This window comes from Balaenoptera ricei, chromosome 9, assembly GCF_028023285.1.
Source record: "Balaenoptera ricei isolate mBalRic1 chromosome 9, mBalRic1.hap2, whole genome shotgun sequence".
NCBI classification, from domain to species: domain Eukaryota; kingdom Metazoa; phylum Chordata; class Mammalia; order Artiodactyla; family Balaenopteridae; genus Balaenoptera; species Balaenoptera ricei.
In genome coordinates this window covers 103,233,128-103,250,701 of record NC_082647.1, presented here as the reverse complement: position 1 = coordinate 103,250,701, position 17,574 = coordinate 103,233,128, and the positions used below count along the sequence as shown (strand labels likewise).

Below are 17,574 nucleotides of genomic sequence, written 5' to 3'. Positions count from 1 at the left end.
CAGCCTCAGGCCTAAGGCTCCACTGAGCTCTATGGAGGGATTCTCTCCAAGTCGACAGGCACCCGGTTGGTGATGTCACGTGCTGTTTGTGAGACTTTTCAAAGCCAAAGTCCTTGAGCCCTTCGTGAGTCTCTCTCCATCTCTGGGGTGTGCGGAGCAGGCTGTGTGGCTCTGACCTGGACGGGTCGTACACTGGTGAGGGCCCTCCCGTGACCTGAAGTACAGTCAGAAACTACACTGCACCGTTTTTAATTTGGCTGGACTTCCCCACCTCCCCCCATCTTTGGACCCAGACAAACATAGGACTGTTCAGTTATTTTGATTGTTGTTGTTTGGTGTTTCTTTGTTTGCTGGGAGGAGGAAGGTAAGAGGAAGTTGAATTGGAAAGACAGAAACCTAGAGTCTGGGCGCTTCTCCCCCAGTGCAGGAGGGAAACGTCCTTCAGGGTCTGTTTGCTTTGCAAGGGTGTTCTTTGATGAGGTCTTTGTCTGGGGGACCCCACTGAAGTCTCAGTGTACTCAAGCTTTAGAAAAGGCTATTGGCCCGTCTTTGTTTTCTTTGTTGAACTGTTTATTTTGCTTTCTTCCCACGAGGTTCCCTGGCCTCGCTCTGACAGCGCTTTTCTGCATGAATTACATTTCTCGGAGCCAAGTCTCCGAATTCTTCCAGCCCATTTGATTCCGGCCTGGGTGATTAGTCCACAGCTTCGAAGTGCCGTGGACCTCTGCTAAGCAGAGTGCTTGTAAGTGCCCCTAACACGGAGACCTAAAGACATTTTGTAACCTCATTAGCGAGAGGGTAGTGCTTCATTCTGGTTTAATAACATAGCTGCTGTTGAATCATCGCTAGCTTGAAACTCACTGAAGGAGGGTACTAGTCCTTTCAACGTGAATCAGGCTCTTGAAAGAGGACAGTTCAGGTTATTATACTCATGCCCAATTCAGTAACATAAATTGTCCTGGGCCGGGTGGGAGGGGAGCCCGCTAGCTCCATTCAAGTTAAATCTACATCTGGAATTTCGTAATTATTTTGTACAAAATGCATGTCTGGGTAGAAATAATGAACAACAGTAATGAAAATTATGCAGATATCCTAATCATAGCCGTTATATTTTCTTGTGCGTATGTTTTCTGAAGTACAGTTTATGACTGAGACAGAGATGGTCAGTGAACAGACTTATGAATTATGGTTTTTTTAACCTCTACTAATATAGATTAAATATTTGATTCTTTAATGAATTATGCCTTCATTATAGGTATTGTGAAAGCATTGTGATACCGCCAGAAAAAATTCAGCTGTCTTAAGAACAAAATTCTCTAAGGGATCTGTTCACCTCTTTTTACCCACTTTTTAACACATGAGAAACTTGACTCTGACAGGCAGGTAGGGTGTGTTATACCTAACAGGGAACCTCCATTTGTTGACAATGTGCCTGGAAGTGGTTTTGACTTGAAACTTCCCCAAAGAGGACCAAAGAGTTTTTCAGAAATGATTGAACACACAATCTGTGATGAAAATTATATGCAATGTAAATGCCCATATAGACACAGAAGCTCTTCCTTAAGGAACTGGGGAAGGTCCCAAGCCGTGTGGCCAGGGCCTGGTTCTGATTTCTTGGGATGCTTTATCTTCTTGCTGGTCCTGGTTCGAACTGAGCTCTTGGTGTCTGATGTTTACGAGCCCTTGGAATGGCTGCGTACTGCGGGGCCCGGTCTTTCTGTGAGAGTCTGTGTTCTCTTCGGCAAATAAATGCATCCACTCTGCGGGATCACGGTGCTTCTTTACATGGGAAGTAAGGAAGATTTGGAAGATGGGAATTAAACCTCTTTTGGCTACAAGAGGCCCTTCCTCCTTGGAGTGGGCTCTGAAAACAGATCCCCCAGGGAGCCAAAACACAGCTGTTGGAATACTTCCTGTGTAACACAGTTAAACATCCCTTACAAGTAGGACTGGATTACAGCTTTGCTGAGTAATCGCCTCTGAGCATTCCTCCTCTCCACCCAATAGAAAGTTGGTGACATTAGCCCATGATAATGCTTTTTTTCCGGGTTTCAAAGTGTAATTACAGAAAATTCCAACCTAACTCGATTGGCACCTGGCTTCGGATGAGCCTCTTCTTAAAGCCACTGTATAAGCTGTTTTCACAATAAATGTGGGCCTCACTCATTTCCATCTCGGCTCTGCCACAAATCCACTGGGTCCTTGAACACGGACCCTGACCTCTTTGGGTCTCCTTGTTTTCATCTGCGAAGTAAAGCCATTGGATTAAATGATGTTTCAGATGCCTTCTTAACATCCCACGGTTATGGAAAGTTTAGGTTTGTTCATGGTTTTTTTTCCTTAGAAGAGGAATCTATGAAAACATCATGGCCCTGATACATACATGCCCACATGCCGGTTTTTTCTCCTGCCCTCTTTCCTCCTGTGAAGATCTGCTGGGAGAGTCTTGCACAAACTCTGGTTGTACCTCCTGCTTTTTTCCCCACACTCTCTAGTGATGCCTTACACATCCCTCGGCCACCGGTGCACAGGGCCACTGGGCGCCATGTGTGTCCCGTGAATATGTGAATGTTCAAATCAATTCCCTTTGGAGTGAAAAGGTCACTGGAAAACCATACTGTCCTGGTTGTTTAAAAGCCTCAATAATGCTAAAATATAAGTGCATTTAAGCATGGATGCACATATTTGTATTTGTCTTGGAGTAATTTTCCTTTGTGTTTAAAATTATAGACTTGATTTGAATCCAGCTTGGGTATTTACTATCAGATTACCTACTCTGTCCAAGCCCAGTTTAATTATTCAGTCCCAGGTGAATCAAGAATTCAATGAAGGAGCAAATAGATAGCACATAACACAGTCTCTGGCACGTCATAAGTGTTTGACAAATGGCAGAATGACCGAATACGTGTCTATTACCATATTTAAGCCGTCTATTCTAAGTTGTCCATCTTTTCTTCACCTTTTAACATCTCTGAAATTGGAATGTATCTTCCAGTCTGTTGTGTTTTACGATTGCTACTGGGAAGTGGCAGTCATGAGGAAGTTTCAAGTATCTCTTTTTTAAAATTTAATTTAGTTTAATTTTGTTAGTTTCAGGTGTACAGCAACAGGTATCTCAATAAAATTACTTTGCCTTAGAGTTTCCTTTTTGTGCAAGTACTACAGTGATATATGACAATGCCTCTGTCCGAATAAGCCTGAAAGAGCTCTTTTCATAAGTATAAAGTAAAAATTGAAGGTGATAAGGAAGAACCATCCTTCTGAGTGGTTCCTAAAATAATGCTGGGTCTTTAGATCAATAGCATCTTAGCTTTGATGAAATACAGTATAGATCATATATATATTGACTGTGTAGGTTTGTAATCAACAAAAAAATTATTTCATCGTCAAGCATTTTTTTCCCCCAAGAACCCAGCTGACTTTTCCTCAATGTTGTAATAAAGGACCCAGTTGCAGACTGTAAAGTTAAAATGCAAAGAGAGTGTTTTCAAAATGCTCTTGCTGCTTGAATCATACAAAATGAAAAAGGAGGCCAACTTCATCCTGAAAGGGTATAAAGCAGGGAAGTATATGTTGCCTGCTGGTTGTGTTGGTGTATTTGTGCAGATGCATAGCACAGGCTCTCAGAGGGTAAGACTTCATGATTAATGGTGTTTATTCTTGACAGAAGCCTCCTTTATTTATCTGCAATACAGTTTAGCGATTTTATCAGGCACCTGAATGAGAAATATTCAGTCATACCAATATTGCAGTGTAAATTGAGTAGAGTCACTTTTTATTATATCTTTCTGCCTTATCATCTGCACAGTAATTTTCTAGCAGAGGTTTGATATGGAAAGGCTGGATTTAGCTGTACTTGACACAAAGCCTCTTCAATTTCCCTTAAAAGTTCAGGCTGCTGTTAGAAATGTGTGTGTGTGTGTGTGTGTGTGTGTGTGTGTGTGTGTCTGTGTGTGTGTATAATATATAAACCCTCTCTGTTATCCAAGCAATTTCAGGATGTGAAAGAATAAAGATAAAATGCACAAACCTGGATGGGAAAAGTGTTGTTAATATAAAAACATCTAATAGCCGTGAACTCACTGGTAAAAGCTCCTTTAGGGTTTAAGCTGAGGCTCAGTACCGAACCGTTTGCATGGTTACATGGTTGCAATTTTTGCTCATCCATCATCATCCAAATCCAATCAGCATAAAGCCAGACCCTTTCATTTCTCCAGGGAGAAATATCAAAGTTGAAGACCAGAGTGGCCAGGGGCAGGGGGACATCAGTCGCAATGATGATGGCAATGCCATTCAAAAGAGGGAACAGGGCTTCCCTGGTGGCGCGGTGGTTGGGAGTCTGCCTGCTAATGCGGGGGACACGGGTTCGAGCCCTGGTCTGGGAGGATCCCACATGCCGCGGAGGGACTGGGCCCGTGAGCCACAACTGCTGAGCCTGCGCGTCTGGAGCCTGTGCTCCGCAACAAGAGAGGCCGCGGTAGAGAGGGACCCGCGCACCGCGGTGAAGAGTGGCCCCTGCTCGTCGCAGCTGGAGGGGGCCCTCGCACGGAGGCGAGGACCCAACACAGCCATAAGTGAATGAATGAATGAATAAATAAATAAATAAATTTAAAAAAAAAAAAAAGAGGGAACAGCGAGAGGGAGGAGATATGGGGATGTATGTATATGTATAACTGATTCACTTTGTTACACAGCAGAAACACACCATTGTAAAGCAATTATACTCCAATAGAGATGTTAAAAAAATAAAAAATAGAATGTGGAAAAAAAAAAGAGGGAGCAAAAGACATAGAAAACAAACTTATGGTGACCAAAGGGGAGCAGGGGGAGGGATAAATTAGGAGTTTGGGCTTAACGTATACACACTACTATACATAAAATAAATAACCAACAAGGACCTACCATATATAGCACAGGGAACTATACTCAATATCTTGTAATAACCTATAATGGAAAAGAATCTGAAAAAGAATATATATATATATATATATATATATATATATATATATATATAACTGACTCAGCTGTACACCTGAAACTAACACAACGTTGTAAATCAACTATGTTTCAATTAAAAAATTTTTTTTAAATGAAAAAAAAGAGGGAGCAAAGAAGGAAAATGAGACTCAAGTGAAGTGTCACTAAATGTCCAAACTAAACTTTATTCAAGTTACAGACTTGGTAACATGAATTGTCAAAGCTGCTCAAAGGCAGATGGAAACAAATGGTTTGAATCATAGAAAACATTGGATTTTAGGACCAAAAGATACTTTAACCCTGGTAGGTGGAGTGGAGATCATCTCATCCAAATCCTCCCATTTTACAGATGAGAAAAGTAAAGCCCAAAAAGCTGTCTTCAGAAAGGCTGTGGTCCCGTGCAGGTTCTCTGAGGGTAATCTGAATAGGTGATTTCCACACATCATATAGATAGTCCCAGTCAGTTCAACCTATCCTTACTTGTGGTGTCGGAAGACTTGCTTTCACTGGGCAGAACAGAGTGCAGCAAGAGACTGTGTGGTTCCTCTTCCAGTGGCCAGACGGATCTTCAGCCTCTCCTGATGTTATTCCCTTTTCCTGGAGCAAAGTTCTCCAAAGCCAGGGTGACAAGAACCCTAAGGACATTGCTGTCTCCTTATGTAGCACTTAATGCTTCTTTTCTATGGAATAATATAGACAAGTTGTTCCCCCAGGACATTAGATCATTAGATATACGCCTTTCATATTTAACTTATTTTGGAAAAGTTTGACACCCTCAGTATGTAACTGAAAATGGGGTCTGGCTGCTTACCGCTCAAAAGCCAATAAAGAGGCAAGGTTGGTGGAAAGGAAAGTTTGCTTTATTTCATAGCCCTTGAGAAGGAACTAAAAGTCCTTGACTATGCTTAATGACTAAACTATTATGATTTGGTCTCCTCTGACTGCTTTCCTTTGTTTCTCCATTTTCTCACTTCTCTGATTAAACTTATTTTTTGGCTAAAGTTTTCCACAGACAAAAGGCAGGCGGAGGACATGGATTGGGGGGCGGGGCAAGGACCGTAGGGTCCTGCTCCATATCAAGAAGGGTTAAAAGTCTAGAATATCAAGAAGTGTGCCTGGGATATAAAGTCTTGATCCACATGAAGTAGAGTCTTACAAGATCTAATTCCAGTTAAATCTAAAGAGCGTGGCACTTTAAAAGGACCTCTTATTTTCACCTTTACTAAGCCAGAGGCCCCTAGCAAACCTGGGGGATTTTCTTCTGGAGGAGAGCTATTTAGATAATGATAGTTCCTTGATGGACATCTCTGTTATCACTTAAAATAGGGATGATTTAAAGCATGAGGGAAAGTGTGAGTCACATGCATCTTGCCAAGGATGATAAGAGACAACCCAGTAAACACTCTCGTCTGTAGTTAACAGTCATCATAATAATTATGAGGATTATGATGATGATGGGCCCAGAGAAAAAGTCCACACCAGCTCCTGTCCTGGAAGACGCACCTAAGCGCAACAACGTGCCAGACTGCTGTTGATAGAGGATTTACTCGAGCTGTTTCTTGAAGTAACGTTTACAAAATATCAGTTAGTACAGAAGCCCCACCTCTCCTTGGGTCCGCATTCCAGATGCACACTGTCTTTGTTATGAATGTCTTCCATACCATCTGTAAGAGGACTCAACATGAAGCAAGGATTAAACTGTGGAACCTCACTTCCTGTTTCTAATTAATTATGTCCACTCAGTATCTGAAGCCTCCAGCTGGGAGACTTCTCACTTAAAATCCTGGCTTGGGGCTCTTGAGATGTTTTAAGTATCTGTTGACCTTAAATGGTGGAAATTTCCAAGTAAATGATACAAGCACAGGCTTGTTTGTTTAGTTAATTAAATCAGCAGTTCTAATTGAATCTTGTGTACTACTTTACTGTCCTTTTTCCTTATACCTGGCGGGTATTGTGGCTCAGATCCTACCAGAAGGTGTCATGGGTCATGGTTGATAGAATTCTACATTATCAGAAAATGTTAACACAAGAAAGAGAGAAAGAGAGAGAGAAAGAAAGAAAAGAAAGAAAGAAAGAAAGAAAGAAAGAAAGAAAGAAAGAAAAAGAAAGGGAAGAAAGAAAATGTAACACTGAGGAACAAATGCCATAGGACCCAGGGATTTTCTAGATGCTGTTAGTTCATGAGACTCAGTCCTTGGTCACGCCACACTGTTGTGTTTCAACATCTTTCTGTTTTGCAATGTGTTTTCTTCTTGGAAAAGGACATTAGTTTGCCATTTTGCCTGCTGTTTGGGGGGTATTGGTAATTCATCAAATTCCAAAAAATTCCGATCTATTAGAATGAGTGGAAAGTTGGCAGGAATGTCAGAGAAATCAGACTTTGAAATTTTCGTCCCCGCACCACCACGTTTTCTTTTTTCATGGCAGTGAAGTTACAGAATAATCATGCCCTTGAATTTACTTGCAGGGGGAAAAAAAAAAAAATCCCATCCATTTTACTATGGTCAGGTAAAGTCACTAATCTGTTTGCTTTGTCCAAAGAGGTTCACGGGGACCCTCCTAGATGACACCAAGGGTGTCAGGAGAGCTGAACCCAGGCCGGCTCCAGAACTAAGGAAAGGAATGCGCAAGGATACAATGAAAGCAGCGTGGCTTTGACCTTGACCACCCAGAGCTCTAGTAGCAACAGCAGCAGTAGGAATGAGCATGTTGGTCATAGGGGCCAACATTTACTGAGAACTTACCACGTGACAGGTCCCCGGCTAAATGCTTTATGTATATTTTCTTATTAAACATTAAATAGTACAGCTCTGCTTTTCCATCTAGACCTAAAGAGCCTTGGAGCAAAGCAGACTTTTAATGATCTTGTTGACCCAGCACTCAGTCTAAATCTGAGACCTTGCCACTCTGATGGTGCAGAACAGCTGATTAAAGGCACTATCCCCACTGCAGGGAGAAAAAAAGGAGGAGGCTGAGACAGGACGACCCCCTGGTCCTGCGGGCCTGGCTGGATTGGCCTCCCTGGTGGCCTGCCCCACTAGAGGAAGACAGAACATCCAAAGGAAAAAGGGAACAACTTATTATCTTAGGGAAAGAAGGGAGAAAAGGACAGTGTCTGTTTGCTTTGTAACCGCAGAACAGTTGGGAAGGGCTTCAGAAAACAGGCCCCATCAACTGTCCCAGAAGCTGACCACTGAGACCAGCTCTCCGTCCCCCCCCCATCTGCCAGGCATCGGGTTAGGAAAGCGTCACAGCTGGACATTTCTCTCCTGCAACCACAGCTGTTTCCTCATCAAGGTGGTATCTTTGTTGTGGCGTGCGGGTTTTACTCTCTCTTGTTGTGGTGCGCGGGCTTAGTTGCCCCATGGCATGTGGGATCTTAGTTCCCCAACCAGGGATCGAACCCGCATCCCCTGCATCGGAAAGTGGATTCTTTACCACTGGACCGCCAGGGAAGTCTCAAGGCACTTTCTTTATACAAGGGTGAGTTGGGACAGGAAGCCCCATGCTATATGAGATGTGGTTATTTATATCCAAGTGCTTATTTGAACCAATAGTATGTTTAAGAACTCTTGTTAATAACAGTGCATTGCACGTTGTAGTTGTTTGAATGGACTTTCTTTTACAGTTTTTTGACTCTTTTCCTGACCTTGGAATCCTAGTCTATTAGTATAGAGTTCTATTAAAGTACAGAGTAGAGACCAATTTTAGCAAATTATTTTTTGCAGTCTTCTCAGGAAGGAATAAAATCATTTTTAGCCATAAACAATTGCATTGTTCTTGTATAAAACATAACATTGCTCCAGTTGTCAAAGGACATGACTGACATGAGTTATGAATATTTGCTTGGCTTCTCCTTTTGATTGGCTTCGCTGGACCTTTCCTCCCCCAAAGTGAATATACAGAAGCCTATCTTCCACAGTTTACTTTGAACTGAGACTAATATGTCAACTAGACCATCTTTGTTAAATAGTGGTAAATATCATGTTATTATTTATGGTCTTTTTTTAAGTAATATTTTTCAAAATTTGAAAAATACAAGTGCACATCTATTTGATTTTCTGAACTTGATAGGAACAGTTTGAAATCACTGTGGAAAATATTGTTATAGTCGACACAAATCAAATGCATATATTCTTTTCTTAAAAATTGGTAATAAATAGTACACATACAGAAGAGTATACAGAATATACACAAATAGCTCAATGAATTATTGTGAGTTAATCACAGAGTGAAAACCTCTCACCACTAACCAAATCTAGAATTATAATAATCACTGGCATCCAAAAGCCCTCCCCGGGCACCACCCCGCAAGAACCTACCAAAAGGTAAACATTATCCCAACCATCCCAATGCTCATTTTTAGGTCTGTTATTGATCTTTATATAAATGGGCTAATACAGTATATTATATTCTTTTGTACCAGGCTTCTTCTCCTCAACATGATGTTTGTGAGATTTTTCCACATTATAGTTTGTTCATTTTCATAGCTAGTCACTATTTCATTGTATGAATTATTTGCCCAGTCTACTGTTGTTAGATGTTTGGTTGTTTTCAATTTTAACATGAATGAATAATGCCGCTCTGAACATTCTAGTATATTGTGGCACGTGTGTACACAGTATTGCACAGTATACACCAAGGAGAGGAATTACTGGACCATAAAGTGTGCATCTGTTTGAATAGATAATGCCTAACTGTTTTCCAGTGAGGTTGCACCAGCTTATACTCAGGTCATTTGAGAGTTCCTGTTGCTCCAAATCCTCATCAACACTTGGTGCTGTCAGTCTTTTTAAGTTTAACCATTCTAGTGGGGTTTTTAAAAATTAATTAATTTAAGCATAGTTAATTTACAGTATTGTGTTAGTTTCCTGTGTACAGCAATGCGATTCAGTTATCTATTTTATTTTTTCTGATTATTTTAAGTCATAGAAAGATAAATATTATATGATATCGCTTATATGTGGAATCTAAGAAATAATACAAGTGAATTTATGTACAAAACAGAAACAGACTCACAGACATAGAAAACAAACTTGTGGTTACCAAAGGGGAAAGGGGCAGGAGATCAATTAGGATATGGGATTAACAGATATAAACTAATAACATAAAATAGATAAGCAATGAGGATTTATTGTATAGCACAGGGAACTATATTCAATATCTTGTAATAACATTCTAGTGGGTTTTTAGTGATAACTCATTATGGATTTAATTTGAACAGCAAATTAAGATTAAAAAAATAATTTGCCAAAAAAAAAATACTGGAGTATATAGGTTAAAATATTGACGTTGTCTAGATTTGAATAGCTTGGATATAGGGAACAACTGTTGTTTTTGAAAATAATCTCAACTTTTCAATTCATGAATATAAATTTCTTTTATAATTAGACATAAATAGGAAATAAAATAAGAAGGTCATTCTCAAATCCCTTGAAATGATGTTTCCCCATTAAAACAAATATTTCTCTCCCTTTCTCTCTCTCTCTCTTTTTTTTTTTTTGTTAAAGAAATCAACCATAGCCCTTGAATTCTCCCTCTAAGAAAATATTCAGCATCTTAGCATTAATGTGTACATTAAGTGATGTCCATTCAACTTCAGTGGCTACTTCTATCCAAATCTTATCTACTCTTGGTAGCACAGTTCATGCTGCATATTTTACATAACGAGGCTGCATCCTGGAAGGCTCCTGTTGATGCATTTTGACCCATCAGATAATACTTGTTCTATATACACTTCATGTGTGTGTGCCTTCGCCTCCCCCCATTTGACTATAAACTCTTTGAGAGCAGGGACCAAATGACCATATATTATGTTTCTTGAAATCCCCCAAAGTGCTAAAGTCATAATGGATTCTTAGTAAATGTATTTTCAATAAAATGTATATCGAATGAACATCTCATTGAGATATTCATCTGTGTGGTTATACATGTAGCTTTACAAAATTGAAATCCAATATGGTACATTTGTAAAAGGCCTGGGTCAGTTAAAAATTCATGGGAAATATTCTTTAGCTGCAGAGGAGATGAAAATGAGATTTGAAACTGAACCATCTTATCAGCTAGCAGTTTCCTGGCAGTTCCATGGAGCAGATATTTACAGAGGTGTGGACAAGGTTAAGGGCTCGGAAAGTGATAGTAAAGCCTCCAGGACTAGCAAAAGTTTGAGGAGGTTACCAGCCCTAGCCTGAAGGTGTGGTCAGAGGTCAAGGGCAGTGAGGGCTAGAGCCAAGGAAGAGGGGTCACACTTGGGGAGCGGGGGCCTTGCGGGGAGGAACGCCACCAGCAGAACTGTAGCTAGTGAAAGGAAGTGAGGGGAATTAATACCCTGACTTCTCTCCCCTCTGCCGCCAGCTCTTGCCATTGCATTTGCTTAGTGGAATCTGGAGGGAAAGTGAGCCTGCTGATTCAGACCGCAAAGTGCAGCCTTCAGGGCATGCAGAGGTTCCGGGGTGAAGGCTGGCAAATGGGAAATAATCAGCACACCCATGTGTACATTGCAGGGGCACGTGATGATTCTGGGGCAGCAGTCATCTGAAAACTCACCTTGAACAGAGAAAAAGACCAAGTTCAGGACTATGCAAATTTCCAACGATGTCTAGTGTATTAGCCATGGACATTTTAGTTATTTGTTTCTGTCGCTGTATGGAAAGCAACATTTTTTATTACAAATTTTGGTTTATTAAAACTGTGCTTATTGAGTAATTAATTAGTTGATTAAAAATACATTATCAGGGGTAGCTCCCCTTTGTTGTCTGTTAAGCCACTACTTGAATATGAAGAGTGTGTACTTTTTAGGGAAAGAACAAAGTTAAACAAATATTAACTTGCTATGTAGAAAAAAAAAAAAACCCCAGCATCTCAGTCTTCTGGTAGTTGAAGCTCTCATGCGTACCGCAGAATGCAAGGGGTATGTGTACATTTCCAGTGTTCCAAGCAACATGAAAGCGAATTGTAATAATCCAGCCTATAAACCTTGTTTAATGCTCTCATAATGGGTAATGCAAGTGATGGAATACTGTGATTTTAATCTTGGCATTTTAGTAACCCAATAAGATAGATGAAAAGGCAGTGACAAATTAGATGATATAATGATATTTCATTTTAACTAAGAAGTCCAGTTATTCTCTGCAATACATGTTTTTTGTTTTTAAGTTTATCATAGTATAATGTTTAAAAGGCTCTAATAAGAATCCTCTACTCTTTTCATTGTAATCTATTTTCATGACCTTATAAAAGGATTAATCCAAAGTTAAATTATTTCCACAAACAAACACAAACTTTATATTACTTCATTGTCTTTCGGGAGAACATAAAAATAATCCCCACCTGCTTTCTTGTCTGAAGCTATACTTCATTTATCCATTGGGCGATACGGAAACAAAATGGTAGCCACGCATTGGGTCTTCATGGCCTTGGGAAGACAGAGAGGTGGAAGCAGTATAGGGGACGTTATCCCTGGTGGGCAGGCCGGGGTCTTAAATGCGTGAGCCAAGATGCAGAGGTCATGGAACCATAGCTCCTCCCCTCGGTGATGCTCTGGCCACCCAGACAACCCTCTACAGCTTGGGCATCTTTTTCCTAGACAGCAGTTTTATGATTTAGTTTGAGGGGGTCACAGGCCTATTTCTATACTCTTTGGCTACAAAATAAATAGCATGGGATCCCTGTTCTTGGAGCAGTTCTAAATTTCAGTGTTCTTCCCGGAATGTTTGTTTGTTGTTTGTTTTTTTTCCTCCGTGGTTTGTGTTTGCCTTCCAACCACGGAGCCACGTACAGCCCCAGAAAAGAGAGAACCGAAAGCTACAAAAGCAGAGAAAGTCATGAGAGGCCAACAGTAGTCTTCAATTCAATCTCTGTGTGTATCTACTAAAAATATAAACCGAGAAAGTGACACCTATAATTTTTTTTCCTCGTGCTCCTGTAATCCACAAATGAAGATGTTGAGCAAGCTTGACAAATATTTACCAGGTCAACTTTAGGATAGTTTGTGAAATGATATATGTCATTTCTATGGAAAACTTGGTGACTGCCTTCCTCACATTTCCCACCTCTTCTTTCTTCAGTAGAATTCACCCCTCTGGCCGTCAACTTGAATGGCTCTTTCTTCCAGCGGTGAATACACATCTGCCTATTAAATATAAAGTCTTCCCTTTCAGATTTGCTTTACAGTTAGAAGCAAAATAAATGATAGATGATCTAGATGCCAAGAATTTGGAAATGACTCTGTTAGGTAAGGTCAAAAGCAGCTTTATTGAAAAATTGTGGTTTATGTATGTTTACATCCATGTCAGGTGGCTGCCATGGCCGTTGTAGTTCAAGGCTGGGTGCTCAGCTTTGATGACTTAGAAAGCCATTTTTGTCAGTCTTCAGTGCTAGAGAAGGGTCATGCTAGCCCAACTCACAAGAGCCTGATTTGGAGACAGAATGAATAAGTCATCAACTTTCAGTGAGAAATTGAACAGCAAGGAAATGGGAACACCAGTCTCCAAAAGTCTTGCTATTTGGACATTTGTGTGCTGAACTGCAAACAGGTGACACACAAAAAAGTTGTTGGATGGTTGTGACAGCCACCAAGAACGTCAGCGGCCATCACCATTTACTGAGTGCCCTGTACCGGTGGTGACAGCAGCCCTGGCAGAGAACTGTCATTGTTCCATGTTGTGTATAAGGAAACACGCCTCAGTGACAGAGTCGGGGATGAGCCTGAGTTCAAGTCCGGTTCCTTCAGAGCTCTTGCATTTAATGATAACTGAGTTCATGTTCTTAATCACCTTGTGTGGTTTTATGATTTTGAGTGGAGGTCCTGGGAAACCCAAGGAGATGCTCCCGGGATACTGACAGGTTGGGGAACAAAGCAGGCAGGTGTGTTTCCACCATACGATTGGCTTTGAAAAAAGGGTTCCAATATTTCAGTGTTTGAAAATCACGTAGTATGCTATATTTGCCATCCCTAATATGCGTGTGTGTGTTTATGTGTATGTATGAGTATATACGTACATATATACATTTGTCTCTGTTGTATATGTGTATATATTAGGAGTGGAATATATTAGTATAGTTTGTGAAATAAGTTGTATGCATGTATTCAGCATTTATTAGATACTAGGCTCAGTACATGAGGCTTTAGTTATATTCACTTGCCAAGACCCCCAAGAGGTAGGTATCCTCCCCATTGGACTATTTAGGACAAGAAGGGGGTGAGTATCACGGCCAAGGTCACACAGCTGCTGTCCCATCCACGTCGGTTCCCCTTCAGCCCTGAGCCCTCCCACTGTACCACTGCTCTGATGGTCTGACTCAACTGTCCCCAGAATTCCTGATGACCCTTCCCTGAATGACCCTCGTTAAACGTTTTCCTGTTGTATCCTGGGGATGGCTGGCCTTTGACTACTAGATGGTTCTTTTCTTTAGGGCAGTTGATATCTTGCGGCTTTCTTAGTTGCATTCCTGTCTGAAAGCATGTCCCACCAGCTCGTTGAGAAATAGGTGACTCCATATCTTCCCAGCATCATCTCTGGAGGGGAGGGACAGGCATGGGTATGACATTCACCAGAGTGCGTGGAGTTTCCTGACTTCGTCTCCAAATCCTGGAGGGACCAACCCTCTTCTCTGCTGTTGCTTCTCACTGGTGTGGAAGGGAGGACGGAGCTTGGGCATTGCTGCGGGGAAGATGTGTCCGGATCTTGATTCCTTACTCATGGAATAGTTCTCTTCAGTCTTCCTGTGAGAACAGGTCAAATGAATGTGAAAGGGGGGAGGCGGACATCAGGCATCCACAGATTTGTGAGGAGAGAAAAGCATCAGCCGTCTCCTGGCTTCCCTGCTTCTCTGGGACTGGTGAGTACCCCAGCCCGACATCTATAATCTTCATGTTGTTCTAAGTGCTGATTTTTTTTCCATCCATGATTCTTCAATGGAATCTAGGCTTCTGGGAATATTCTTACTACCATTCTCAATTCTAGAATTTGAGAAAAATTACAGGTTCCAATTTTTTGCCTAACGAAGAAACCAGTTAGCTATGTCATTGCTTCACTGATTTTTAGTTCATAACGTTCAGACTGAGTTTCTCGTGGATCCTAAGAAAAGCTTGTCTAGGAGGTATCATCTCATGGATCTCTTGAAATGTCTGCTTTTTTACATTTCTGCGGCACCTGTCTCTCATCATAAATCTGCAAAGGAGCCTGTTACTTCATAATAATCACTTTCGAATCGGATTGGAAGGATTGATTTTCCTTTCTGGTGGAAAATGAATGAATGAATTTGAGCGTCTGGTGTGCTCTAAGGTAGTGACAGGTCTAAATGGAGCATCAGATTTAACCAGTGACACAGAGCTACCTTATTTTGTAGTAAAGAGCTAAAATAGGATAGACTAATAGGTCTTGCCAATTTCTATTTAAGGACAAGGAATTTTTACTAATTTCTGAGTGGGTATGGAAAGCCTCAAGTTGTTTGGAAAAGAAATAGCTATTTTCAGGTGGTGACGTCTCACTCTGCCCACATGTAAATTTAGAAAACTCTGGATTTTTATTTTATTTCACCCAAAGTGACATCTGAAGAACAAATAAAAAGCCTCTTTTTTTTTTTTTTTAAGTTCAAAATGAAAAAAAAGAGTAAGAAGGAACAAGTAAGAAAATCCTCTCCGTCCCGTGTGTTTTAACCTCTTTGATTTTCTACTGAGAAGATTCACGATCTGAGCTTTGGGTTCATTTAACTCAGTGCCTGCTCCGTGCACTTGGAGGAACTGGCTTCTCCCAGGACGCTGTTCTGACGGTGCTGGGGGCCAGAGCCCAGCTGCGGCTGCATGTGCCTTTGCTTGGGAGGCGGGATGAGAAAATGTGTTTCTCCTCCCTTTCCTTTCACTCCTAAAGCCAGCGCCACAAGAGGAGCTTGCAGTTTTTCAGAACGTCCCTCTCTATCACGGTCTCGCCTTTTTATGGCCATATTCTCTGTGAATGAAAAAAGGGAAAGTACAAGTGTGTAGCCTGTCAGAGCCAGTTCACTGGATTATCCACACAAAACGTTTTCTATTAGAGGAGGAACAGGGCGGCAAGCGGAGGCGGGGGTTTTCCACAGGCTGGCCGTTCTAGAAATGCCTGTCCCCGGGGCTTGGGGGTGGCTCTGGGGAGGGAATTCCCTGGAGTGGATGAGGTATGGTGGCAGCAAGGGGTGCCTTAGAATTTATTTTCATCAGCCAAAAGCTTCTACCTTTGCTCATTATAACTAAGGCATGAGCTTGATCAAAAACCCTGATCTTTTCCAACTTTCTAACCTCAGGAGCACTTCATTACGGATTGTTCACTGAACGTGGCTGATCAGGAAGCCACATGCAGAACGAGTACGAGAGGAAGCTGCCTCCCCAGGGCTGCTGCTCACGGAGAGGGGGGGCTGCCTTCAAAACAGGGAAACCCGTATCTGTGAAACTGGTTTTGCTCACAACCTCAAGACCCAGAACACTAAAGCTGGAGCACCTATGTATAGAGTGTCGATTTCATGTTTCTTACAGACTTTTGCAATGAGTCTCTTTTCTTATTTGTAGGCATCTCTACCATGTACATGCTGAGACTCCCAGACCAGAAGAATCTTCCTTCCTTTCTTTCTCTCTCCATCCCTCCCTTCCTTCCTAGCTTCCTTCCTGCCTCCCTCCCTCCTTCCTTTCTTTTTTTTTCTTTCTTTCTTTCTTTTCTTTTTTTTTTTTTTTTAATGCAGTACCATGATGGTGAGAGAGAAGTTCAATGGTAAAATTAACATTCAGGTCAAATGGAAAATAGAATCGCAACAACTACTTTAAGCTCAGATGCCTGTTTAGAATTTCTTCTCGTGAGGAAAACCAAAGGCTTTATTTTCCTATATTCTGAGTGCCAGGAAATTTCTCAAAGGTCCATTTTCTTCGCCCAAATAATTGCATAGTAGCATTCTACCTACATGATGTCACCAGGATCTTCAGGTCCTAGTACTGGAAATGTATATGCCTGATCTTCTTTCCCCCAAGACGCCTTGAGTTCACGTAAAACCTTACTGATTTTCTTTCACAGACAGCCTCTGCCTACGGAGCTCTTGGTCTCATGCGTACCTCTTGTGTCTGCTCTTCTTTTTACCTAGGCCTTCTGCCTTATCTAGTAGCCCCACGTATTCCGACCTGCCCTTCATCAGGATCTCCCCGCATCGGAATCCCGCTGCAGCGTCTGAGTCCCCCTTCAGCCCTCCGCATCCCTACATCAACCCCTACATGGACTACATCCGGTCCCTGCACAGCAGCCCATCCCTGTCCATGATTTCGGCCGCCCGCGGGCTGAGCCCCACAGATGGTGAGTCTCAGACCAGCCTGTTCTGCTTCCAAACGTCATGCCTCGCCTGGAACGTGGCACAGAGTAACTGATGCTTCTTGAGTCCCGTGTGCCAGGCGCTGCGCTAAGTGATGTGATTACGTGCTTTCATTGCAGCCTTATGACACCTCCATGAGGGTGGGATATTATGTCCATTTTCAGGTGAGGATAAGGGCAGAGGGTCCAAGTAACTTGCAACCTGGTTCACTGGCTAGTAAGTGGCAGAGGTGGCACTCAGAGCCAGAATGCACTGATGCCCAAATCCTTGCGT

General features: G+C 41.7%; 1 protein-coding gene across 2 annotated transcripts in view; it reads left to right on the top strand.

Annotated features, from left to right (window-relative positions):
- Positions 1 to 17,574, top strand: part of GLI3 (GLI family zinc finger 3) — a 284,678-nt gene that overhangs the window by 180,103 nt on the left and 87,001 nt on the right. The window contains exon 5 of one of the 2 annotated variants that reach the window (XM_059934216.1): positions 17,080 to 17,285. The exons of the other annotated variant lie outside the window; for it this stretch is intronic. Within the exon in view, the coding sequence (XP_059790199.1) occupies positions 17,080 to 17,285 (206 nt within the window). The remainder of the gene's footprint in view (positions 1 to 17,079; positions 17,286 to 17,574) is intronic. 2 annotated transcript variants of the gene reach the window in all.